Source organism: Microtus oregoni, unplaced genomic scaffold (genome assembly GCF_018167655.1).
Source record: "Microtus oregoni isolate MIOR12 unplaced genomic scaffold, Mior012 000005F_ref0000423, whole genome shotgun sequence".
Taxonomy (NCBI): Eukaryota; Metazoa; Chordata; class Mammalia; order Rodentia; family Cricetidae; genus Microtus; species Microtus oregoni.
In genome coordinates this window covers 28,961,348-28,986,553 of record NW_024543064.1, presented here as the reverse complement: position 1 = coordinate 28,986,553, position 25,206 = coordinate 28,961,348, and the positions used below count along the sequence as shown (strand labels likewise).

General features: G+C 45.0%; 1 protein-coding gene across 2 annotated transcripts in view; it reads left to right on the top strand.

Annotated features, from left to right (window-relative positions):
- Rhbdl2 (rhomboid like 2) overlaps positions 1 to 24,447 on the top strand; it is a 46,513-nt gene extending 22,066 nt beyond the window's left edge. The window contains exons 3-8 of one of the 2 annotated variants that reach the window (XM_041652485.1): positions 4,374 to 4,522; positions 7,668 to 7,780; positions 16,724 to 16,824; positions 18,324 to 18,384; positions 20,851 to 20,912; positions 23,393 to 24,447. In XM_041652485.1, coding sequence (XP_041508419.1) covers positions 4,374 to 4,522; positions 7,668 to 7,780; positions 16,724 to 16,824; positions 18,324 to 18,384; positions 20,851 to 20,912; positions 23,393 to 23,416 — 510 coding nt within the window. In that variant the 3' untranslated portion in view covers positions 23,417 to 24,447. Of the gene's footprint in view, positions 1 to 4,373; positions 4,523 to 7,667; positions 7,781 to 16,723; positions 16,825 to 18,323; positions 18,385 to 20,850; positions 20,913 to 23,220 lie in introns of both variants that reach the window. The other variant, XM_041652484.1, reaches the window with a different exon arrangement.
- Positions 24,448 to 25,206: the final 759 nt, after the last annotated feature.

The window sequence follows — 25,206 nt, the reverse complement described above, 5'->3', positions numbered from 1 at the left end:
CTCCTTGGCAGCTGTCTTAGGAATGAGTTGGTAGAGATGACTGCCCGGAGGGGCATGACTTCAGGGGCCTTAGGATGTCCCTCCTGTGATCCTCTTAATTCCCACTAATGCCCCGGCTTGGGTGTCCAGGGACTGTAGTAGTCAGGGCTCCCAGCAGAACAGAACCAATAGGGTGTGAGGAAGGGAACTGGAAGGGGAGGGGGTTTCAGCTCTCCAAACTCCAGGGCAAGCTGGAGACCCATTAAAGGTTTTTTTACTGAGTCCAAGGCCACTTGCTAGTATAATTCTTTATCTCAAGAAATAGTCTTTTTTGGGGCTGGAGAGATGGCTCAGCGGTTAAGAGCATTGCCTGCTCTTCCAAAGGTCCTGAGTTCAATTCCCAGCAACCACATGGTGGCTCACAACCATCTGTAATGAGACCTGCAGGAAGAATACTGTATACATAATAAAAAAAACAAATAAATAAATATTTAAAAAAAATATTAAGAAATAGTCTTTTTGCCGGGAGGTGGTGGTGCACGCCTTTAATCCCAGCACTCGGGAGGCAGAGGCAGGCAGATCTCTGTGAGTTCGAGGCCAGCCTGGTCTACAAGAGCTAGTTCCAGGACAGGAACCAAAAGCTACGGAGAAACCCTGTCTCGAAAATCCAAAAAAAAAAAAAATAGTCTTTTTCTATTAATGCTTTCTTCTGAATCTTCACACAAGATGGAGGGAAAAGGATACTAAATTAAATATTCATCTCATCTCAAGAAATGATCTCAGGTGGGCATGGGGACATGATCTTGTAATATTAGACTTGGAAACTGAAGTAGAAGAATCTTGAGTTTAAGAGAGCCTGGACTACACAGCAAGTTTGAGGCTAGCCTAGGCTATATAATGGGATGCCGCAACTAAGTAATTCACTAGCTAGCTAAGTAGTTAATGGGTAGACAATACACAAAAGAGCAAAAAACTCATAGAAACATCTGGAATGATTAAAGATGTATCTGAGTCTATATGAACCTTGCCAAATTGAACATAAAATGATCCATTGCAGAAACCAAACCTTTCATAGCAAGTGTGCAAGCATTTCCTGTAGCAGGCTTTCTTGGATCACCAACCACTACCAAATCAAGACAAGAAGACTTATTGTCAATTATGAATGCTCAGCCTTAGTTTAGGCTTGTCCCACCAGCCTTTTTTTAACATATATTAACCTGTTTTTCTTCGTCTACATTTTGCCTTGGGGCCTTTAACCTTTCTGTCTGCATGTTCGGCTTTCCTGCTTCCTCCATGTCTGACTGGGGGGCCCCAGGTGTTGCCCTCTTTCTCTCCTCTTCTCTCTTGAGCCTAGATTCCCCCTCTGACTTATTCTTTCTGCCCAGCAATCCTGCCTATCCCTCTTCTGCCTAACTATTGGCTGTTCAGCTTTTTATTGGACCAATCAGGTGCCTTAAGCAGGCAAGGTGAAACAAATACAACACATCTTTACGTGGTTAAACAAACGCAGCACAAACAATTGTAACACATCTAGTAATATTCCACAGCCATTTCCAGAGGCATCTTTCTTATGGGGCTTTAGTACAAGACTGGGAAGCAAGCGTTAGGCTCTGTGTCTGGATTCTCTGTGTGTCTGGACTACTCAGTGTGACTGTGCATCCCCCAGTACTGAGTGCGCGTGAGGACAAGGGAGGCGCTGGAGAAAGAATGGGAGGTGATCTCATGTTTAAGAATAAGGCAGTGCTTTGAGAGCATCGCTCCCCACAGTGAGGTCCTGGAGCAGGGGCTGTAGTCGCTGCCTCTTACAGGAGAACCAGTTGAGGAATTTGCTCTGTTGATAGAGGACTTGCCTAGCATGTTTGAAACCCAGGATTTACTCCCCGACATTTTGTAAAACCAGATACAGTAGAACATACCTGTAATCCTAGCTCTCAAGAACTGGAGACAGGAGGATGGGAACTTCCAGCAAGGTCACCCCTTGCCACTTTGCAAGTTCAAGGCCAGTCTGGGACTCATGAAACTGTTTCAAAAAGAGAAAAGAAATGTTCTAAAAATTCTTCTATTGTTAATGTTACATAGTTCCAAAGTGCCTTAGATCTAAAACACTAATGTTGTCACAGTGTTGGCTGAGTGCCTCTTTTTTTTAATTTTTTATTTTATTTTATTTTTTTGAGATAGGATTTCTTTGTGTTATACCTCTGGCTGTCCTGGAATTCACTTTGTAGACCAGGCTGGCCGAGGTCTCACAGAGATCCACCTGCCTCTGCCTCCCAAGGATTAAAGATGTGCACCACCTCTGCCCAGGGGCTGAGTGTCTCTTAACAGAAATGCTTACAATTTCTTTGGTGCCTGAGGAAGCCAGTTATTGGATCCCTCCTGGAGCTGGAGTTACAAATGGTTGTGAGCTGCTCGATATGTGTGCTGGGAATTGAACTCTGGTCCTTTGGAAGAGCAATGTATGATTTTATTCACTGAGCCATCTCTTCAGCACCTGTATTTCAGAATATTTCTGAATAATTTTTTAAATTATGAGTATATGTGTGTGGGAGTGGGGAGGGTTGTGCATGTGAGTGCAAGCACCTTCGGAGGCCAGAAGAGGGCACTAGATTCCCGGGAGCTGGAGTTAGAAGCAGTTGTAAGCAGTTAGGTGTGGATGCTGCGAACTGAACTCAGGTCTTCTGCAGGAGCAGTGGATACATTCTTCATGGCTGAGACATCTGTCCGGCTCCAATTTTGGACTATTTGAATAGACTTTAGTACACCTGAATCTAAAAGTTTGGGTCTGGGGAAATAGTTCAGTCTGTAAAATACTTCCCATGCAGGCATGCGGACGTGACTTTGATCTTCAGAGTCCGTGTAAAAGAGTCAGGAGTTAGGGTGTGCGCTTGCATCCCAGCTCTAGGGAGGTGGAGACAAATGGATGGATTCCCGAGGCTTGCTAGTCAGCTAGCCTTGCCTACCGTTTGAGCTTCAGGTGAATGAGAGACTCGGTCTCAAAAAGCAATGTGTCTGGCGCCTGAGGAATGACGCCTGATGTTGACCTCTGGCCTTCATGTGTAAGTGCGCACCCATGAAGGTCAGCACGCGCATAGAAACCTGAAACTTGTCCTCTAAATTTTTACTATTTTATGTGTATGGTGTTCTGCCTGTGTATGTGTGTGTACCACATGTGTGTCTCATGTCCTCAGAGGCCAGATAACTGGAGTTAGAGGTGGTTGTGAGCCACTGTGTGGGTGACGGGAATCAAACCTGAGCCCTCTGGAAGATCACTGAACCATCTCTTCAGATGCCTAAAACTTTATGAAGTGTCACATTGGTTTTCAAAAACTTCAAAATTGGGAGCATTTTGGATTTTAAATTTTATATTCCAGAGGCTGAACCTGCACTATTAACTAACCTTCAGGCTTTACTTGCTTGGATTTGATTGATTTTCTCACTAATGTCTCCTTCTCGTCCTCTGATCCCTTCCAATATGGGGTTTCACACTGCATTAAGTTGTCCTGCCTCCCCAGGCTCCTCTGATTCAGTACGGCTTCTCAGTGTCTTTCATGACCTTGATAAAGATGAAGTATATTGGCCAGGTACCTTGTAGAGTGTCCTTGTCTGGGGCTGTCTGATTATTTTTTTCATAGTTAGGCTAGAGTTGGGAAGAATGTCATAGAATGTAAAGTGGCCTTCCCATCACAACAGGAGGTAGGACCTCACACGACATCACTGGGACACAGGACCTCACACGACATCACTGGGACACAGGACCTCATATGACATCACTGGGACACGGACCTCACACGACATCACTGGGACACGGGACCTCACATGACATCACTGGGACACGGGACCTCACACGACATCACTGGGACACGGGACCTCACATGACATCACTGGGACACGGGACCTCATATGACATCACTGGGACACGGGCCTCACATGACATCACTGGGACACGGGACCTCATATGACATCACTGGGACACGGGACCTCATATGACATCACTGGGACACGGGCCTCACATGACATCACTGGGACACAGGACCTCACATGACATCACTGGGGTACCAATCTTCATCACTGTCTGCCAGGTTTCTGGGCTGTGAAGTCAGAGTGAAGGTGAGGGACACAGGTCCTGTAATCAGGAAGGATGACAGAGCACACACAGAGTGACAACAGAGGATTGGGAGAGCGAAGAGAAAGGGACTCAGGCTGCTTCACTACAGTCCGGCCTAACGCTGCTCCTCACCATGAGGAAGTCTGACCATCGTGGGAGATGGTGGAGAAGTTTAACTCCACTGTCTTCGGAGCCCATGAAGAGCTAATCGCTTAGGCGCAGATACTGCCCGTGGGGCCCACCTTCAGAGGAAGCCTGGTTAACCAGCATGATTGCTCCTCCTTGACAGCTGGCCGTGTTTGTTTACTATGCCGTGTGGAAGCCTCAGAAGCAGTGGATCACTCTGGACAAGGGGATCTTGGAAAGTCCCTTAACTTACCTCCCCGAGAAGAGGGAAGAAGCCTGGAGGTTTATCTCATACATGCTGGTCCACGCCGGGTAAGGGGTGATGACTGACCGTGTCAGAAGAGATCAGAAGTAATTGTTAGGCTGGGCAGGGTGGCACATGCCGGTCATTCCAGTACTTGGCAGTCAGAGGCAAGAAGATCATGGCAAATTTGAGGTCCACACGACCTACATGTTGAATTTCAGGCCAGCCAGCCACTTAGCCAGACTCTGTCTTAAAACACAAACAAAAACAGAGGGTCTGTGAGATGGTTCAGAGGGTAAGGTAAAGACACCTGCCAAACCCAACAACCCAAGTTCAATCCCCAGAACCCACATAGTGGAAGGCGAGAACTGACCCCCACAAATTGTCTACACACACACACACACACACACACACACACACACACACAAAGATTTTAATTTTTTAAAAAAGTAAAACAAAGCAGGGTGCAATGGAACATACCTTGAATCCCAGCACTAGGAAAGCAGATGCAAGCAGACTCCTGAATTGAAATCTAGCCGGGTCTACACAGAATTCCAAGTCAGTCAAGGCTACATAGTGAGATCCTGCCAGAGGATGGGGGGTGGGGTGAAGGAAGAGAGATAAAAAAATCCAAATTGCCACTGATCTGTTTGGAACATTTGTTGTTATAATTATGATGATGATGATTATTGGTGTGTGTGTATCTGCCACATGTGCACTGGTGCCCTTGGAAGCTAGAAGTACTGGACTCTGCATATCTGTCTAATGTTAGTATTGATATAAGAATGCTAATGAGCTGAACACCTTTGATTTCAGCACTCTAGAAGCAGAGAACTCTATGAGTTCAAGGCCAGCCTGGTCTATAGAGTGAGTTCCAGGACAGCCAGTTAGGGCTACACTGAGAAACCCTGTCTTAAAAAAAAAGAGAATATTAATGAGATGAGACCAAGTCATTATCAAACCAAAAGTAGGTCACCCTACTCGGATGTCGTCCAGTCACCTTTTAGGTGAAGAAGCAGAACTGAATCAACCACCAGTCCGCCTCCTCCAAACGCACTGTAAAAATTAACTTGTAAGCATATTGACTGATGCGCACTAGGATTTAACCGACTCTCTACCAGTTAGCAGCTCAAGGAGGTACAGAAGCCGCATAGGTGGAACTGGAGAGAAGGCACAGTGGTTAAGAGCACTTGTTGGGCATGGTCTCATGTGTGTGTCACCTCAGCGCTGTGACAAGTGGAGACAGGAAGATTACTGGTGCTCGCTAGCTGCCAGCCTAGCTGACTAACACAGGCCTCGGGTTCAGGAGAGGCGCTGCCTCAGTGAATGGTGGAAGAGAAGCCCCAGCACCCTCTCCTGGGCTCAGGGTACAGTTACACAACACCTGTACCTCCCTCCTCCCTACACACACACACACACACACACACACACACACACACACACACACGAGGGAAGGAAGCAAAAAAAGAAAGATAATGAACAGGGAGGCAATGTTTGCTTCCTAGTTTTGTTTACAGTTCCTTCCTCCCTCTCTCCCTCCTTCCCTCTCTCCCTCCTTGCTTCCCTCCCTCCCTGTTTCCCTCCCTCCCTCCTTTCCTTCCTCTCTTCCCCCCTTCTTTCTCTCTCTCTCTCTCTCTCTCTCTCTCTCTCTCTCTCTCTCTGTAGTTCTTGCTATTCTGGAACTCACTCTGTAGACCAGGCTGACCACAAACTCACAGAGGTGCCCCTGTCTCTGCCTCCTGAGTGCTGAGATTAAAGGCATGCGCCACCACCACTGCCCAGTCATTTACAGTTTCTTAAATGTGAGAGCCTCTCAAGACCTTACTCAGAACCAGGCGACCCATGGTGCTCGCCTACAATCTCAGTGGGTAGGAGGTAGAGACAGGAGCATCAAGACTTCAAGGGCAGCATAGGCTAAGTGTCTCAAAAAAAAGAGAAAAAGTGTGAAAAGTGTTTACTCATTGTGTTTGGTCCCCCATGCCCACTGTGGCCAGCAGATTGCTTGTGGCTGCCCTGCTTCTTCGGGGGAGCCCTGTGGTATTGGGTGAATTGAGCTTCACCCATGTGACCCACCCCACCCTGGATTTAAATGACCGGTTTTTTTTTTTTAAAATATTTATTTATTTATTATGTATACAATATTCTGTCTGTGTGTATGACCGCAGGCCAGAAGAGGGTACCAGACCTCATTCCAGATGGTTGTGAGCCACCATGTGGTTGCCTGGAATCGAACTCAGGACCTTTGGAAGAGCAGGCAGTGCTCTTAACCTCTGAGCCATCTCTCCAGCCCAAATGACCGGTTTTTGATCAGTGACTAAGCAGACACCCAGGGCAGGGTGCTGGGTGCTTTGCATAAAACCCGGAGCTTTATGTGTGCTGAGCAAGTTTTTCATTAAAATTTGTTTTGAGACAGGGTCTCATGATGTAGCCCTGGCTGTACTGGAACTAACTGTGTAGATCAGAATGGCCTTGAACTCATAGAAATCCACCTGCCTCTGCCTCCCAGGAAAAGGAATGAAAGTAGTGCTCCACCATGCCTGGACTTCATCCTTCTAGTTGGTTTCCTTGGTGTTTGTTTCAGTTATAATTGTTGTAAAGCAGGATTTATACATTTATATTTCTAAAATACTTTCATTTGTTTTACATATTGAAGCTTCAGGTAAGATTTTATTTCAAAATAGATAAGAGTTGGGCTGGAGAGATGGCTCAGTCATTAAGAGCCATTGACAGCTCTTCCAGAGGTCCCTAGTTCAATTCCCAGCAACCACATGGTGGCTCACAGCCATCTATAGTGGGATCTAATGCCCTCTTCTGGGGTGCAGGCACACATGCAAATAAATCACTATATACATAAAAAAGTTTTAAGAATTATTTTTTAAAAAGAGAAGAGAAAAAAAGAGAATGAAATAGACAACAGAGTTGCCTGCTTAAAAAAAAACTAGAATGGAGACCGGCTCAGTGGTTAAGAAGGCTTGCTGCTCAGCCAGGAGGATGGTAACTGTGATCCTAAGACTCACATGGAGTGACCCACAGTTTCCGTGACTCCAGCACCAAATGATGCGGCACTTTCTTCTGGCTGCCACAGGGGCTCGCTCTCTCTGTCTATTAAAAGATAGGCAATAAGATTCTAGCACATTCTTAAGGAGCACTACCACATGCAAGTCTCCCATGACCACAGCCGCTTGGATATTTGACCGGTGTTTGTCTCTGCAGAGTCCAGCACATCGTGGGCAATCTTTTCATGCAGCTCGTTCTGGGCATCCCCTTGGAAATGGTCCACAAAGGCCTCCGAGTGGGGCTGGTGTACCTGGCAGGAGTCCTTGCAGGTCAGTGTTCTGGGGGACATGGATTCGACACATTTGGGCTCTTGAGACGAAGCCAAAGGTAACAGATGCCTACAGTGGGCTTTTTACTGCAGTCAGTATTTATTGCACCCAGCATATGACATGCATAATTATAATATGCTAAGGAACATGGTAAGTATTAGAGATGACTGGTCTAGAGATTAGATATTAGAGATGTTCCAAGCCCCTGAAGAAAGGTCACAGTGGCTGTCCTCAGATTAACCTCGTAGCATTCACATGATTCAAAACTGCAAACAGCTTGGTGTTTGGATCTTGAAGCCCCTGATCTGCTAGACCAAAGGGCCTGGAGAGTAACATGGCCAGATTTGTATTTAAGAAAGACACTTTGCTGGGTGTGGTGGTGCACGATTTTAACCCCAGTGCTTGGGAGGCAGTCTTCAGAGCCAGTTCAGATCAGCCAGGGCTACATAGATATCTCAAAATAAACAAATGCTCTCATTTTGAGAAAGCTGTAGATTGATATGAGTTCTAAGAAATGGTACCTTAAGATCCCAAATGCTTTGCTCGTTTGTCCCCATGTTGCCATCCTGTAAATTTTTAAAAATTTTTTTAATTTATTTATTATGTATACAGTGTTCTGCCTGCAGGTAGACATGCAGGCCAGAAGAGGGCACCAGATCTCATTACAGATGGTTGTGAGCCACCAAGTGGTTGCTGGGAATTGAACTCAGGACCTCTGGAAGAGCAGCCAGTGCTCTTAACCACTGAACCAACTTCCCAGTCCACCATCCTATAAATTTTAACATAGCAACACAGCCAAGATATTCACGGTCATGCAGTTCATGGTCACGCCGTTCACAGTCATGTAGTTGAGAGAGTAAATACCCACAACCCCAGGGAACCCTCACTCTGCCTTTTTATGGCTCAGCCTCTTTCTTCCCGCCTCTCTTCCTTCTTTACCACTGACAAACACTAGCCTGTTCTCACTATTTGTGTCATTTCAGGAAAGCATCATGGTTAATTTTTGCCACCGCAGAGAAGTATTCTGTTTACGGTCTTGTCTTGTTTTGGTTTGGTTTTTCGAGACAGGGTTTCTCTGTAGTTTTGGAGCCTGTCCTAGAACTAGCTCTTGTAAACCAGGCTGGCCTCGAACTCACAGAGATCTGCTTGCCTCGGCCTCCCTAGTGCTGGGATTGAAGGCATGCACCACCACCGCCCAGCTGTGTTACAGCCTTGTCTAGTTGTTGACTCCTTGAAGGATAGCTGAGTTGTTTTCCCCATTGCATTTTGAGACAGGGCATCCTGTAGCCCAGGCTAGCCTTTAACTTGCTAAATAACCAAGGATGCTCTGAATTCCTGATCCTCCTCCCACCACTTCCCCAGTGGTAGGATTCTGGGTTTATATGGTGTTGGGGACTCAGCAGCTTTCTGACTTCTAGGCAAATACCTGCTGAGCTGCATCCCCAGCCTTTCTTTTCTTCTGTTCTCTTTTCTTCTTCTTTTTTTCTTTTATGAGATAGGGTTTCTCTGTGTAGCCCTGGCTGTCCTGGAACTCTCTCTATAGACCAGGTTGACTTTGAACTCAGATATGCACCTGCTTTTGTCTCCCAAGTGCTGGGATTAAAGACACGCACCACCACCACAACCCAACCTTTCTGTTTTTGAGACTGGTCTCATAGCTCAAGCTGCCTAAGCACTCTCTAATGTAGCCCAAGCTGGCCTCAAACACAAGATCCTCTGCCTTAGCCTTCCCCGTACTGAGATTGCCGGAATGAGTCATGTCTTAGGGTTTCTATTGCTGAGATGAAACATGTGACCAAAAAGCAAGTTGGGGAGAAAAGGTTCATTCAGCTCACACTTCAGCATTGCTAGTTACCAATGAAGGAATTAGGGGGGAAAAACTCAAACAGGGCAGGAACCTGGAGGCAGAGCTGATGCAGAGGCCATGGAGGAATGCTGCTTATTGGCTTGCTTCTCATGGCCTGCTCAGCCTGCTTTCTTATAGAACCCAGGACCACCAGCCCTGGGGGGGTACCACCCACAATGGGCTGAACCCTCCCTCATCAATCACTAATTTAAAAAATGCCCGACAGGCCTGCCTACAGTCCAATCTTTATCTTATGGAGGCATTTTCTTGACTGAAGTTCCCCCTTGATGATTTCATTTTATTATTTATTTAAATTTATTTGTTTATATATACAGTGTTCTGCCTGCCTGTATGCCTGCAGGCCAGAAGAGGGCACTGGGTATTATTACAGATGGTTGTGAGCCAAGATGTGGTTGATGGGAATTAAATTCAGGGCCTCTGGAAGAGCAACCTGTGCTCTTAACCTCTGAGCCAATCTCCAGCCCTTCAGATAATTTTAACTTGTGTCAAATTGACATAAAATTGTCCATCACACACTACCACATCTGGTACCGATATTTTTCTCCCTTGTAGGCTTATTTTCAAATAAGATCTCGATAGGTTGTGGTGGTGCACACCTTACTCCCAGCCCTCGGGAGGTAGAGATGGATCTCTGGTTTCGAGGTCAGCCTGGTCTAGACTGAGTTCCAAGATAGTCATGGCTACCCAGGGAAACCCTGTCTCAAAAAAACAAAACAAACAAACAAACAAACAAACAAATCCAATAAGTTTCAAATATTATTCCTGGGCATTGGATGTCAACATGTGGTTTAGGGATTACAATTCAACTCAGTTTAGTGTTTGCTTTTCCTTTCCTAGATGATGGGAGATATTTGTCAACTGCTATTGAGAGACTTGCTGATTTGTAGTGTGCAGTGGCAGGAATATGGACAGCAGGAAGCCGTTTTGAGCTATCGTAAACAGAGTGAAGGCCTGTTGCCAAGGCTTAGCTCCCCATCAGATGTATCCAGGTTCTTCTCTTTCTGTTTCTTCCTGCCTCTTTTTGTCCTGTCCTCGAATACAGAGGTGTAGACTTGCGGGCTTCCTGCATCTATTACACATTCCTGTTCTGCCCAGGGCTGGATTTGAACCTGTGAGCAGCACTGCCCCAGCATCAGAGAAGTCTTGCAGGAGAACGTGAAGGGTTATCTCACGGTCTCTGGTGATTTGGGCAATTGCTTCTTGGCAGGTTTCTCTCACCATTCAGGTCTATGGTTCCCAATCTGTTGGGATCACCTGCAAATACACTAGAACCTAGTGATTCCCAGTGGTCAAAAGAAAGCCAAGATGCCAAGTGAGCTCTCTGTCACCCTTGCCTTTTCTCTACACTTCTCCATGTGCCCTGTCACCTCAGTTTCTTACCCTTGCTACCTTGAGGTGTGCCTGCTGATCCACAGTGCCAGCGTCAGAAGAAACTGTTAAGGCAGAGTGTTGGGGCCAGATCAGATCTGACTCTAGAATTCCCCTTCCCGTAAGCTCACAGGAGCACATGAAAAGACTGAGCTATGCTGCTTGCCTTCAGCTCAGCATCTGCAACCTGACTGATGGTCACAGACACCTGGAGCGCTCGGGACACCTGAGGCCACTCAGATCCCCCTCAGATCCCACCAGACCTACTGACTCAGACAATCTGGGGACAGGACCCTGGAACCCACATTTTTGTAGGGCATTTGACAATAAAGTGAACTGTTTTATGTCAACAGCAGAAGTCCCTGCTCTTTCATAGACTAATAGTTTAGTCCTGTCAGTTTTCCTTGTATTAGCCTGTCTGTTATGTGACTAGTGCTAATCGGGTAGGTTTATATGTGTATTTCTGATGGCTCATGACTCCCTCTTGCCGTGTCGGCGTCTCTGAAAGGTTTGTTTGAATTATCTGCCCATTTGAAATTTTGGCTCACGTTCTTTATTGAATGGAACTGTATATGACATGCAGGTATTTTCTTCTGTCTGCATTTTGTCATTCATTCCCTTTTTCGGTTTTGGTAGGGTAGGGATTGAGCCAGTGCCTACATGCTTGCTGAGCGAGGCTATACAGCTAAGCTGCCTCTGCAGCCTCTTTTCTTTCCCTACCCCTCTCTTTTTATTAGCTTATTTTTTTGTTTATTTATACAATTTGTCCATTTTGGTTTGTGATATGTAGAATGACATTGACTTTCTCATGTTGAATCAAGCTTGCTTTTGGGAGGTCAAATGCCACTTGGCCATAGTATGTTATGATTTTTATAGACTATTGGATTCAATTTATTAAAGTTTTAAAAGACTAATTTTGTTTTGTTTGTTTGATTTTTTTTTTGTTTTGTTTTTGGAGACAGGGTTTCCTCGGTGAGTAGCCTTGGCTGTTCTGAAACTCACTCTGTGGAACAAGCTGGCCTCGAACTCTCAGAGATTCACCAGCTTCTGCCTCCTGAGTGCTGGGATTAGAGGAGTGTGCCCACCACCACCAGGCTGATTTGTTTTTAATTATGTGTATGTGTGTGGGTGTGTGCATATGAGTGCAAGTGCCAGCTGAGGCCAGAAATATTGGTTCTCTCTCCTCCTCCCCTTCCTCTTCCTCCTCCATCTCTCCTTCCTTTCCTACCCCCCTCTCTCTCCTTTCCTCCCTCCTACTCTTTGGGGGCCCACCACCCAGCTCCCAAATAAATACATGGAGACTTACTCTTACTTCTGAATGCCTGGCCTTAGCTTGGCTTAATTCTGGCCAGTTTTCTAACTTAAATCAACCCATTTCTCTTCTATGTTTTGCCTCTGGGCCTTTTATCTTTCTTTATTCTATTTATCTTTCTTTACTCTTACTCTGTGGCTGGCTGTGTAGCTGGCTCCTGGTGCCCTCCTCTACCTCTCCTTTTCTTGCTTCTCTAGAGTCTAGATTTCTCCCATTATTTATTTTCTCTGCCTGGAAGCCCCACCTATCCTTCTCCTGCCTTGCTATTGGCTATTCAGCTCTTTACTAGACCAGTCAGGTGTTTCAGGCAGACAAAGTAACACAGCTTCACAGAGTTAAACAAATGCAACATCAAAGAATGCAACACATCTTTGCATCACTGAATAAATATCCCACAGCATAAACAAATGTAACACATCTTAAGCTATTATTCCATATCACCTCCCTTCTTCCTTTGTTTCCAGAGCACTCAGATTTGGGCAAGTACTCTCCTACTGGGTCAGATCCCATAGTCCTTGGCTGTAGTTTTCTTGTAATGAATTTGCTCATTTTGCACTAAAGTAAACAACAAGTAGGGAAGTGTCTTAGCCTCTTTGACTTTATGGAGAAGGTTAGGTGGAGTTGTCATTACTCTGGGGATCAAACCCAGAGCCTTGCACACAGTAGGGGGGCTGGCACTCTGCCACTGAGGCATATTCTCAGCCCTACGATCCCTTCTCATTTCAATGATTGTTACAGGTCAGCAGAGAAGTGGGGTGGATGCCTGTAATCCTAACACCCAGGAGATGGAGGCAGGAGGATCAGGAGTTCAAGGCTACCCTCTGCTACATAACAAGTTTGTAAACAGCTTGGTCTATGTGAGACACTGTCAAAAAACAAAACAAAACCCCAGCAATAAAGCCATTTCAGCCTGTAATTTGCTTTGTGGAAAGATTTTAAAGTTTAATTCAATTTTAAAAATTGTTATCAAGCCAGGTGTGGTAGCACAACTTTATTTATTTTATTTTATTTTATTTTTTAAATTATTTATTTATTATGTATACAGTATTCTCAGTATTCTGTCTGCATGTATGCCTGCAGGCCAGAAGAGGGCACCAGACCCCATTACAGATGGTTGTGAGTCACCATGCCGTTGGCTGGGAATTGAACTCAGGACCTTTGGAAGAACAGACAGTGCTCTTAACCACTGAGCCATCTCTCCAGCCCCGGTAGCACAACTTTAATCCCAGCACTCAGGCCAGCCTGGCCTACAGAATAAGTTCTAGGGCAGCCCAAGGCCACTTAGTAAGATGTGGGTTAAAAAATAAACAAAATTAAAAGACCAAAACAAAAACAAAATCCATTTCCCATCTTTTTATTTATTATCTGGTGAATATGCTGTGGTAAAAATTTTCCCATTTATTTTGTTTTGCTCTTGTCTTTTGAGATAGGATTTTATTATGTAGACCAGACTGACCTTGAATTTGTGGCAGTCCTCCTACCTCTGCCAACCATGAGCTGGGATTAAAAGTATGTGCTTCTGTGCCAACTTTTCATTCTACATATGTATGTATGTATGTATGTATGTATGTATGTAGTGTATGTGTGTATTTGAGAGTACCATGGTATGCATGTTGAAGAGATGTTTCTCCTCCTCCTCTTGTGCCCCTCCCCTTCCTCTCCCCCTCCTCATAACAGAAATTTCTTTTGAGAAAGTTGTTCCTTCTTGAGTGCTTCCTCAGCACATTCTTTATTTGTTTTCATATGTATGGGAGTTTTGCCTGCATGCACACATGGCACACATGCATACAGTGCCTGCATGCACACATGGCACACACGAATACAGTGTCTGCATGCACACATGGCACACATGCATGCAGTGCCTGCATGCACACATGGCACACACGAATACAGTGTCTGCATGCACACATGGCACACATGCATAGTGTCTGCATGCACACATAGCACACATGCATACAGTGTCTGCATGCACACATGGCACACACGAATACAGTGTCTGCATGCACACATGGCACACATGCATACAGTGCCTGCATGCACACATGGCACACACGAATACAGTGTCTGCATGCACACATGGCACACATGCATACAGTGCCTGCATGCACACATGGCACACATGCATACAGTGCATGCACACATGGCACACACGAATACAGTGTCTGCATGCAAACATAGCACACACGAATACAGTGTCTGCATGCACACATGGCACACACCAATACAGTGTCTGCATGCAAACATAGCACACATGCATACAGTGTCTGCATGCACACATGGCACACATGCATAGTGTCTGCATGCACACATAGCACACATGCATAGTGTCTGCATGCACACATGGCACACATGCATACAGTGCATGCACACATGGCACACACGAATACAGTGTCTGCATGCAAACATAGCACACATGCTTACAGTGTCTGCATGCACACATGGCACACACGAATACAGTGTCTGCATGCACACATAGCACACATGCATACAGTGCCTGCATGCACACATGGCACACACGAATACAGTGTCTGCATGCACACATGGCACACATGCATAGTGTCTGCATGCACACATAGCACACATGCATAGTGTCTGCATGCACACGTGGCACACATGCATACAGTGCCTGCATGCACACATGGCACACACGAATACAGTGTCTGCATGCACACATGGCACACATGCATACAGTGCCTGCATGCACACATGGCACACACGAATACAGTGTCTGCATGCACACATGGCACACATGCATACAGTGCATGCACACATGGCACACACGAATACAGTGTCTGCATGCACACATGGCACACATGCATACAGTGCCTGCATGCACACATGGCACACACGAGTACAGTGTCTGCATGCACACATGGCACACATGCATACAGTGCATGCACACATGGCACACACGAATACAGTGGCTGCATGCACACATGGCACACACGAATACAGTGTCTGCATGCACACATGGCACACACGAATACAGTGTCTGCATGCACACATAGCACACATGCATAGTGTCTGCATGCACACATGGCACACATGCATACAGTGCCTGCATGCACACATGGCACACATGCATAGTGTCTGCATGCACACATAGCACACATGCATAGTGTCTGCATGCACACATGGCACACACGAATACAGTGTCTGCATGCACACATGGCACACATGCATACAGTGCCTGCATGCACACATGGCACACATGCATAGTGTCTGCATGCACACGTGGCACACATGCATACAGTGCTTGCAATGACCAGACTAGGCATCAGATCTCCTGGAACTGGAGTTATGAGTGGTTGTGAGCTACAAGGAAGAGCAGCCGGTGCTTGTAACAGCTGAGTCATATCTCCAACCCTCAAACATTCTTTTTTACTACAAAATATAGATGCTATTACATCCCAAGGGAGGTCATGAGAGGAAAAGACAAACCATGAAAGTAAAAAGCATAGCAAGGACATCATTTGGCTCACCTTTTGGTACAGATATCTAGGACTGGGTTAGTGAGTTAGTTTCATCATGCTTGGAGTATATGATTGGACCTTATGACAAGAAGGATGCTGAGGCCACCTTCAGGGAGATGGCTCAGAGGGTACAGCTCTTTTTTATAATTATAGGAGATAAGAATACCTCTAGTACTCAGAACATGGTTTATCACACTTTTTTTTTTTGTTTTTTGTTTTTTGTTTTTCGAGACAGGGTTTCTCTGTGGCTTTGGAGCCTGTCCTAGAACTAGCTCTTGTAGACCAGGCTGGCCTCGAACTCACAGAGATCTGCCTGCCTCTGCCTCCTGAGTGCTGGGATTAAAGGCGTGTGCCACCATCGCCTGGCCACACTTATTTTTTGTGTACGTGTGTATGTGCGTGTAGACTCTTGTGGAGGTCAGAGGACAACTTGTTGGAGCTGGCTCTTTCCTTCCCCCATGTGGGTCCCAGGGATCAAGTTATCGGGCTTGGCAGCAAGCTTTTACCTGTTGAGCAGTCTCACTGGCCCAGCTGACGTCATAGCTAGCCAGGCTACAAAACACGTCACCCAGTGCTTTTGGATGATATATGTATCAAGTCTTTCATGTCCCCTCAAAGCCTACTGGGGACTGTTTTATTCGTATTTCCATGGTATAGACAGGAGACATAATGTCCTGAAGTCATGGCTAATGAGTCTGGCTCCAGAGCCTGAGCTCCTGTCGTTTAACTTTTAGCAGATGTTTAATGTTTCAGAAATAACCTGTGTGCCCGAATCTACACAGCACAGAAGGACAAGGTGGAATTGTTGCTTGCTAATATGAAAATGGTCAAAATGTCTCATATTTTTACTTTAGACTTTTAAAAACCTACTTCATTTATAATTCTTACAGTTCTGTCTGGCCTTTTGTGTTTTATTTCTCCAGGGTCCCTCGCCAGCTCCATTTTTGACCCCCTTAAGTCTCTCGTGGGTGCTTCAGGAGGAGTCTATGCACTGATGGGAGGCTATTTTATGAATGTTATAGTGGTAAGAATTTCGGGGGTGGAAGTCTCAAAGACAGGCTGTCATGTAGCCCAGGCTAGCCTGGTACCTGACATGTGGGCAGAGGATGGCCTTTACTTTGCTCCTCGCCTAGGTTCTGGGGCTTTACCCTTTTACATGCAGAGATAACAAGCAAACACCACCGTACATCATTTCTGGACTTAAAAAAAAATCCAACTTGTTTATTTTATTATTTATGTTATAAATATAAATATATTTATTATATTATTGCATGTGTATTTTCCCTCTATGTATATATGTATGCCATGTGCATACTTGGAGTGTATAGAGGTTAGAAGAGGGATCTGACCCCCTCAAGGTGGAGTTACAGATGGTCGTGAGCCATTATGTGGGTGTTAGACTCAAACCCAAATCCTCTGGAACCATCTCGCCAGCTCTTAGACTTTTTTTGCTTTTTGTTTTCTTTATAAATGAGTAGTTGTTTGATTCAGGGAATCCTGATTTATCACCATTTACTGAGTTCTTAGCTAAGAATTGTTTGGCCACTAGAAAAGACCACTCCCAGTCTGTCTGTTGTAACCTTTTGTGTCAGGCCGGCACCAGGATACCATGTAGTCAGACGTCTGTGTTTTCATTTATTAAGTTGCTTCTCCTTCCCCTTTCAAATAATAAACTTTCTTCCCAGGGAGCTAAAGTTCGATTAAAAATAACAGCTTAGAGCCAGCAAGATGACTCAGCAGGTAAAGGTCTTGCCACCAGGCTCTAACGCTTGAATTCAATCCTCTGGACGCATATGGTGGAAGGAGAAGACCTATTCTCACATGTCATGTGACCTACACATGTGAGGCATGGGTGTACACACACACACACACACACACATACACACACGATACATTTCTGAAAATGTAATTTAAAAATAGCCTGCCATTTCCAGTCTTGTAAAAAAGTGGAAGAAATGCTCAAATATTGGGGAAATCTTTCTTAACTCCTACAGGGAAAGAAGATGAAATAGTAACAGAATAACAACCAGAAAGGCTTAGAAATATTTTACTATACTCATCTCTTCACTTATTGACAAGTTAAATGCTGATTTTATGTTACTTGTAATGAAATTATGTAATTTACATTATACAATTAAGCAGTATATTTTGTTTTGTGGTCCAAAGTACAGCAAGCAGCCTTGTCTTTTTCCAATGCATTTGAAAATTTGACTGTTGGACATATAATTTGTCTTTTAAATCTTTAATGAATAAGCATTGCTTTAAGCTGGGTATGGTGGCCCATGCCTTTAATCCTGGCACTTAGGAGGCAGAGGCAGGCAGATCTCTATGAGTTCAAAGCCAGCTTGGTCTACAGAGCAAGTTCCAGGATAGCCAGGGCTGCACAGAGAAATCCTATCTCGAAAACAAAACCAAAAGCAAAAAGAAAACCAATAAACATTGCTTTAAATGAAACAGCAAATGAAGAGGGAGTCAGGCTAAGATGACATTTGCTTATAGATCATATTCTTATCTCTTTCCCAGAATTTTCGAGAAATGATTCCTGCCTTTGGGATCTTCAGACTGCTTGTCATCATCCTGATAAGTAAGTGACCTTGGTGAACACTTTACTCCCTCAGTCTCTTCCTCCTCAGCCTTCTGAGGGGCTCCTCGGGGTCCCCCACCCCACCATGAAGGATGGCTGATAGTCTAGTGTTGGGGAGAACTGTCCGCTGGTAGAGGTGCCTCTGTGGATGCACCAGGACTCCAGATGTGTGCTGTGCCTCTCTCCATAGCTTCACTTATGTGTTCTGCTCTGGATTCTCATTTTCATTCAGAGGAGGGCATATGATTTTTGTCTGCAAAGGAAAAGCTTAAAAACTACTGAGATAGCTGGACAGTGGTGGCATATGCCTTTAATCTCAGCACTCGGGAGGCAGAGGCAGGCAGATACCTGATCTCTGTGAGTTCGAGGCCAGCCTGGTCTACAAGAGCTAGTTCCAGGACAGGCTTCAAAGCTACAGAGAAACCCTGTCTCAAAAATAAAAAAACCCCAAAAAACCCCCACAAACAAACAAAAACAAAAAATCTACTGAGATAGTCTAACTTCTTCCTAAATTTCTAAATTTTCAATTTGGGTAGGTTCGGGTAGGTAGAGCAGGATGGCCTTGAACTTGAGAACTTGAGAAGTAGCTGAGGACAACCTTGAGCTCATTCTCCTGCTCCTACCTCCTGAGCACTAAGATTGTAGACCTGTGTTGTCTTACCTGGCTTTATACAGTGCCAGCGATCCAACCCCGGGTTTTCTGCAAGGTATAAACATTCTACCAAGTGAGCTATAGTTGCGTTCCATGTCTTGGATCCTTTGTGCAGAAAATGCCATTACCTTCACGTGGGTTGCTAAGGCAGTCCTCTACCTGGTCTCTCTGCTCCTGTTGTTGCATTCTATTTCCCATCTAACAGCCAGAATGAGTCTTTCCTGGTCCCACAAGGCAAGCAAACCAAAAATCTCATCAGACTCCTGTCACCCGTACTCAGACCCTCAAAGCCTTCCTGTCACGGAGATGTCAGTCGTATGTCAAAGTCCCTGTCTCAAAGTCCCCGAGCATCTTTCCCCAGCTCCTCGCCTGATCCCGACACCTACCTCTTCATTCTTAATTCAAGTCCAGAACCACCTGGAAATCTCTCTGTAACACGGGAGGCTGACCCTCGCCTTTAATTTCTCACTCACCTGTCTAGGGTGAGCCAGAGAATTTCATTTTTAGTAATTGTGCCAAGTAATTTAGTTCTTGGTGCCAAGAGTCATGGCTCCTGCCCAGAATCCCAGCCCTGTGGAGGTCAAGGCAGGAGGATTCCTGTAAGTTTGGGCCCACTTGGGCTAGACAGTAAACTCAAGACTATCCTGGGATATATAGTGAAACCGTATCTTGAGCAAAATAAAGCAGAAGTTCCCAGATGATTCTGTTCTTGGTGATTTAGGGGTCGTTTCTGCCTCAGGAAATCCAAGCTTGTTCTTCACTTGGTCTGAAAGGTTCTTGCTTTACACAGTAACATGGCTTGTCCCAGCCAGGGAAGGATTCCTGGAGAGCTTCCCCAATCCTCCTAGTAAACCATGACAGCCTGGCCGATGAAATGTCTGGCTCAGTCAGTGGGTCAACATGCCTGCCACCAAGTCTGACATCCTGAGTTCAATTCCCAGGAGCCACGTAGTGGAGGCAGGGAACAACTGACTTCTGCGAGATGTCCTCTGCCTCCACACAAGCACTGTGGTACACGGGCACACACCAGTGCACACACCCACACTCGCACACTAAATTAATTAAAAATAATATTTTAAAGGACAGCCTATTCCTGACACCCCTAATTCTCCTTCCTCTGTATTTTCTCTGTCATACTCAGTATAACATAGCACACTGTTGTCTTTTGTTTGTTTGCTTGGTTTTTGTTGTTGTTGTTGTTGTTTTTTTTTTTTGGTTTTTCGAGACAGGGTTTTTCTGTGGTTTTGGAGCCTGTCCTGGAACTAGCTCTTGTAGACCAGGCTGGTCTTGAACTCACAGAGATCCGCCTGCCTCTGCCTCCTGAGTGCTGGGATTAAAGGAGTACGCCACCACCGCCCGGCTGCTTGATTGGTTTTCGAAATAGGCTCTCCCTCTGTAGCCTTGGCTGGCCTGGAACTTGGTATGTAGAGGAGGCTAGCCTCGAACTAACAGAAATTTGCCTGCTTCTGCCTACCAAGTACTGGGACTATAGGCATCAACCAACGTACCTGGCAATGCACACCCCCCCTCCCCATAGGTCAGGGCTCTTTGCTCTATGTCTACCGTGAGACTAGTGCTGTCAGCTGGAACATAACCAACAACTACTTCTTTGATTAATAAATCCATAACTGGGTTACTGATAATGTCCACTTCATCACTTCATTGGGTTGTTATGAGAATTAATGAATTGCTGGAGGGAGAGCTCTAAGAATAGCAGCTGGCCCAGCAGCAGAGTCAAACAAGACAGGGCTTAGGGGAACAAAACTCTGCCCAGTGTGGAGAGCCAAGGCTTCATCGGGTGTCTTCTCTTCTAGTTGCGCTGGATATGGGATTTGCTCTTTACAGAAGGTTCTTTGTCCCTGCAAATGGGTCTCCGGTGAGTTTACTTCCTTTCTTCATGCTTGATGCATGTGTGTGCGCATGCACATGTACACGTACGTTCATGTTGTGTATGTGGAGGTCAGAGGACAACTTTCAGAATTGGTTCTTGCCTTCCATCCCGTCTCTGCCTCCAATTACACTATAGGAATATAGGAGTGCTGTATCCAGCTAGCTTCCTTCCTTCCTTCCTTCCTTCCTTCCTTCCTTCCTTCCTTCCTCTTTCTTCTTTCGTTCATTTCTTCCTTCCTGCCTTTCTTTCTCTTTTTCTTTTCTCCCTTCCCTCCTCCTTCCTTCCTTCCTTCCTTCCTTCCTCTCTTCCTCTCTTCCTCTCTTTCTTCTTGTGTGTGTGTGTGTGCGCGCACACATGCACAAATGTGTGTTTATTTTGTTTTGTTTTGTTTTAGAGACAAAGAGTTTCTTTATATAGGCCTGACCATCCTGCAACTCGATCTATAGACCAGGTTGTCCTGGAGATCTGTCTGCCTCTGCTTCCTGAATGCTGGGACTAAAGGCGTGCACCACCATTGCCCTCTCAGCTTTTTTTTTTCTTGAGACAGGGTTTCTCTGTAGCTTTGGAGCCTGTCCTGGAACTAGCTCTTGTAGACCAGGCTGGCCTCGAACGCACAGATATCTGCCTGCCTCTGCCTCCCATGTGCTGGGATTAAAGGCATGCACCACCACTGCCTGGCTCTTCTTCTTCTTCTTCTTCTTCTTCTTCTTCTTCTTCTTCTTCTTCTTCTTTCAATATTCACTGCTATATCCAGCTTTCCCCATGGGTTCTAGGACTCCTAGGACTCAAATTTAGGTCATCAGGCTTTTGAGGCAAGAACTTTTTTACCTGCTGAGACATCTTACCAGGCTCAATTTCTTTCTTTTGCTTTTGTTTTTCAAAGAAAACCTTATTTTCCCATCAAAAAGTCATCATGTAATCTCAGCCCTCAGGAGATTGAGGCAGGATCTGTTGATCTGGTGTTCAAGGCCATTTTCAGCTACATAGCAAGTTCAGGGCAGCCTGGGCTAACAGCAACAAAATAAAACAAAGAAACACAAAAAAGCATTATCAAATGAGGCTACAATTTCAATTTAAAGCAATCAAATATTCATTTGGAAGTTAAAAAAAATTCCTAAGGTAGACCTGAGGAGATGCCTCAATGGATAAAGAGCTTGATGTGCCTGTGGGAGGACACTCACATAGATGCCGAATAAGTCCTTGTGGCAGCCTGTATTCCCAGCCCTTGGTAAGTGGGAACTGGGATCCCAGGGCAAGCGGCCTAGCTAGACTACTGGAGTCATTGAGCTCAGGGCTCAAGTAAGAGATCTTACCTCCACGGGCATGGTAGTGCACACCTTTTAATAAAGCATTGGGAGGCAGAGGCAGGAGGATCTTTGTGAGTTCAAGGCCTGGTCTATATAGTGAGTTCCAGGACTAAATTATAAAGTGGATGGATGGAGAGTTGATTGAGGAGGCCAGCTTGCATATGTATGTACACCCATAGATATGTAAACACATATGCACATGTAAATACATCTCAAAAACACATATATGCAAAACCAAAACAGAGTGGGTGAAAATGACATGTTTTGTTAGGGTTGGTGCCACACACCTTTATTCCTAACACTCAGGAGACTGAGGCAGGAGAATTTCTTTGAGTTCCACTTCTACCAGGATTATATACCAAGACCTTGCCTCAGAGTAAAAGAAAGAGAAAGGAAAGGAAGGAAAAGGGAAGAAAGAATGGGGTTGACGAGCTGGAGAGCTGGCAAGTTGGAGAGTTGGTGAGCTGGTCAGCTGGTCAGCTGGCCCAGGGTGTACTGAGCTTCCTACGCAAGCCTGACAGCCTCTGTTCAGCCCCTGAAAACCGTGGAAGGAGAGACTTGACCTCACAAACGTCCACTGTCCTGCACGTGTGCTCTGTGGTGTGTACCCCATCATAAATACAATACACAATAATGATAGTAAGTTACAGAAACAAAAAAGAAAAAGACTTTTTTTTTTTTTTGAGACAGGGTTTCTTTTTGTAACCCTGGTTGTCCTGGAACTCACTTTGAGACAAGGCTGGCCTTGAACACACAGAGATCAACCTGCCTCTGTCTCCCAAGTGCAGGGATTAAAGGCATGTGCCACCACCACCCAGCTTTTTGTGCTTCGCAGCATCACCTTGTCTCGGAGGAACAAAGGGTTTTGTGTATCCTTTGTCTTAGCCCAGAGATCTAAATACGATATTTGCACTGACTAGAAGATCCACAGCTGAAATATGGAATAGCGTTTCCCCCCACCCATTTCTCTTTCCCCTTTCTCCAAGGTGTCCTTTGCTGCGCACATCGCGGGCGGATTTGCTGGGATGTCCATAGGTTACACCGTGTTCAGCTGCTTTGACAAGACACTGCTCAAAGACCCCAGGTTCTGGGTGGCAATTGCTGCCTATGTCATGTGTCTCTTATTTGCTGTGTTTTTTAATGTCTTCCTGTCCCCAGCGAACTGACTCACCTCTAATATAAGTTTATTAAAAGTGCCACATGGTGGGGAAATGGAAAACGTGAAGAAACTCAGACATCCCAGCATAAAGAAGATGGGACAGCACCCGATTCATCACCTCTGAGGGGAGCTTCCAATAGGAAAGAGAGAAAGCTAGGAACCAAAGACTGAGTCTTTCATGCATAGAGTATGCATGTATTATCCTATGACGGAGACTTATATCTTGTTTGATAGACTCCACGAGAACTGTGTTATCCTGAGAATAAACCCTTTTCATATCTATGTTGGACTCTTGGTTCTTGTGGCTCTGAGGCAGAGCCTCCTGTATCCCAGGATGGCCAAGATCTGGTTAAATCCAAGGAGAAGAACCTAGAACTCTGGTCTCTGCTTCCATTATTGCAGCTGGGATTTCAGGTTGTGTGCTCTCACCCCAGGGCCTCCAACCTTAGAGCTGGCACTCCACCTACACCCACTAAGCCACACCCCCATGCCAGACTCTTTTTCTAATGAATCCCTGTTTTTTTTGTTTTGTTTTTGTTATTTTGTATGTAATAAATTACATTATGCAATCTATTTCTGGGAGTATTTAACATCCCTTTCTGTTTAACATATCCTTTAGCATTTGATTTGATTTTTCTATAAATGCCTGCCATGTAGAATTGTGTGTTATACCTGCAATATGCTTTATATTATAATAAGCAAAAAGCTGTTTCATTTACGTAGAGAAATAAGCTGGAGAATTGCCTGTCTTTATTTGTACATGTTTATTCATGTTGGCCATAGCTTCTAGCAAATGTATGATTACCAAATCAGCATTTTCTGAACTCAAAGCAGTTGCCCATGGAAAACCTGAATAGGTATCAATGGTGTGGTGTGCATATTTTAGTTCTCCAAATTCAACAGAATAGAATATATTCATATACCAGATTTTGTAGACAGAAGTTTCTGTATTGCCTGGTCCCGTAGCCATTTTGTCCCTAAGAAACACACAGAGACTTATATTATATAAACTGTTTGGCCTATTAGCTCAGGCTTTTTATTAGTTTTTTTTTTATTTTCCAGACAGGGTTTCTCTGTAGCTTTGGAGCATGTCCTGGAACTAGTTCTTGTAGACCAAGCTAGCCTCAAACTCACAGAGGTCCACCTGCCTCTGCCTCCCAAGTGCTAGGATTAAAGGTGTGTGCCACCACCACGTGGCTATTAACTAGCTCTTACAACTTAAATTAACCCATAATTTTTTTTAACCTGTGTTTAGCCACGTGACTTGGGATCTTTTCTCAGTACAGCATTTTCATTTATCTCACTTCCTCTGCATCTGGATGATGACTGCAGACTGAGCCTTTTCTCTTCCCAGAATTCTCCTAGTCTGGTCACCCCACCTATACTTCCTGCCTGGCTACTAGCCATCAGCATTTTATTAACCCAATATGAGTGACAAATCTTTACAGGGTACAAGAGCATTATACTGCACAGAAGTTCCTCTTTTTTTTCTTTTTAAAACAAGAACTCTAAAATCTTTGTTTAGCTTTTTTCCCCTGACCATTATCAATAACAATTTGTAAACAACACTCTAAACAAAGACAAACATCTGTAATCCATTTTTGGGGAATGTAGGCATAGTTTTCCAGGCTACTTCTTGCTTATTGGGGATGCCAATAATATTATGAGGACCTAAAGAAAATTTAGGGTTATGATCAAGTACTGAATGGAGTATTCTTTGAGGCTGGATCATCTCAGCCAGCAGTCTTGAGGCTGTTCTGGATGCAGAACTCAGAAGAAACTGCAACAGAGGTGCTCTGAAATGTTGGATCAT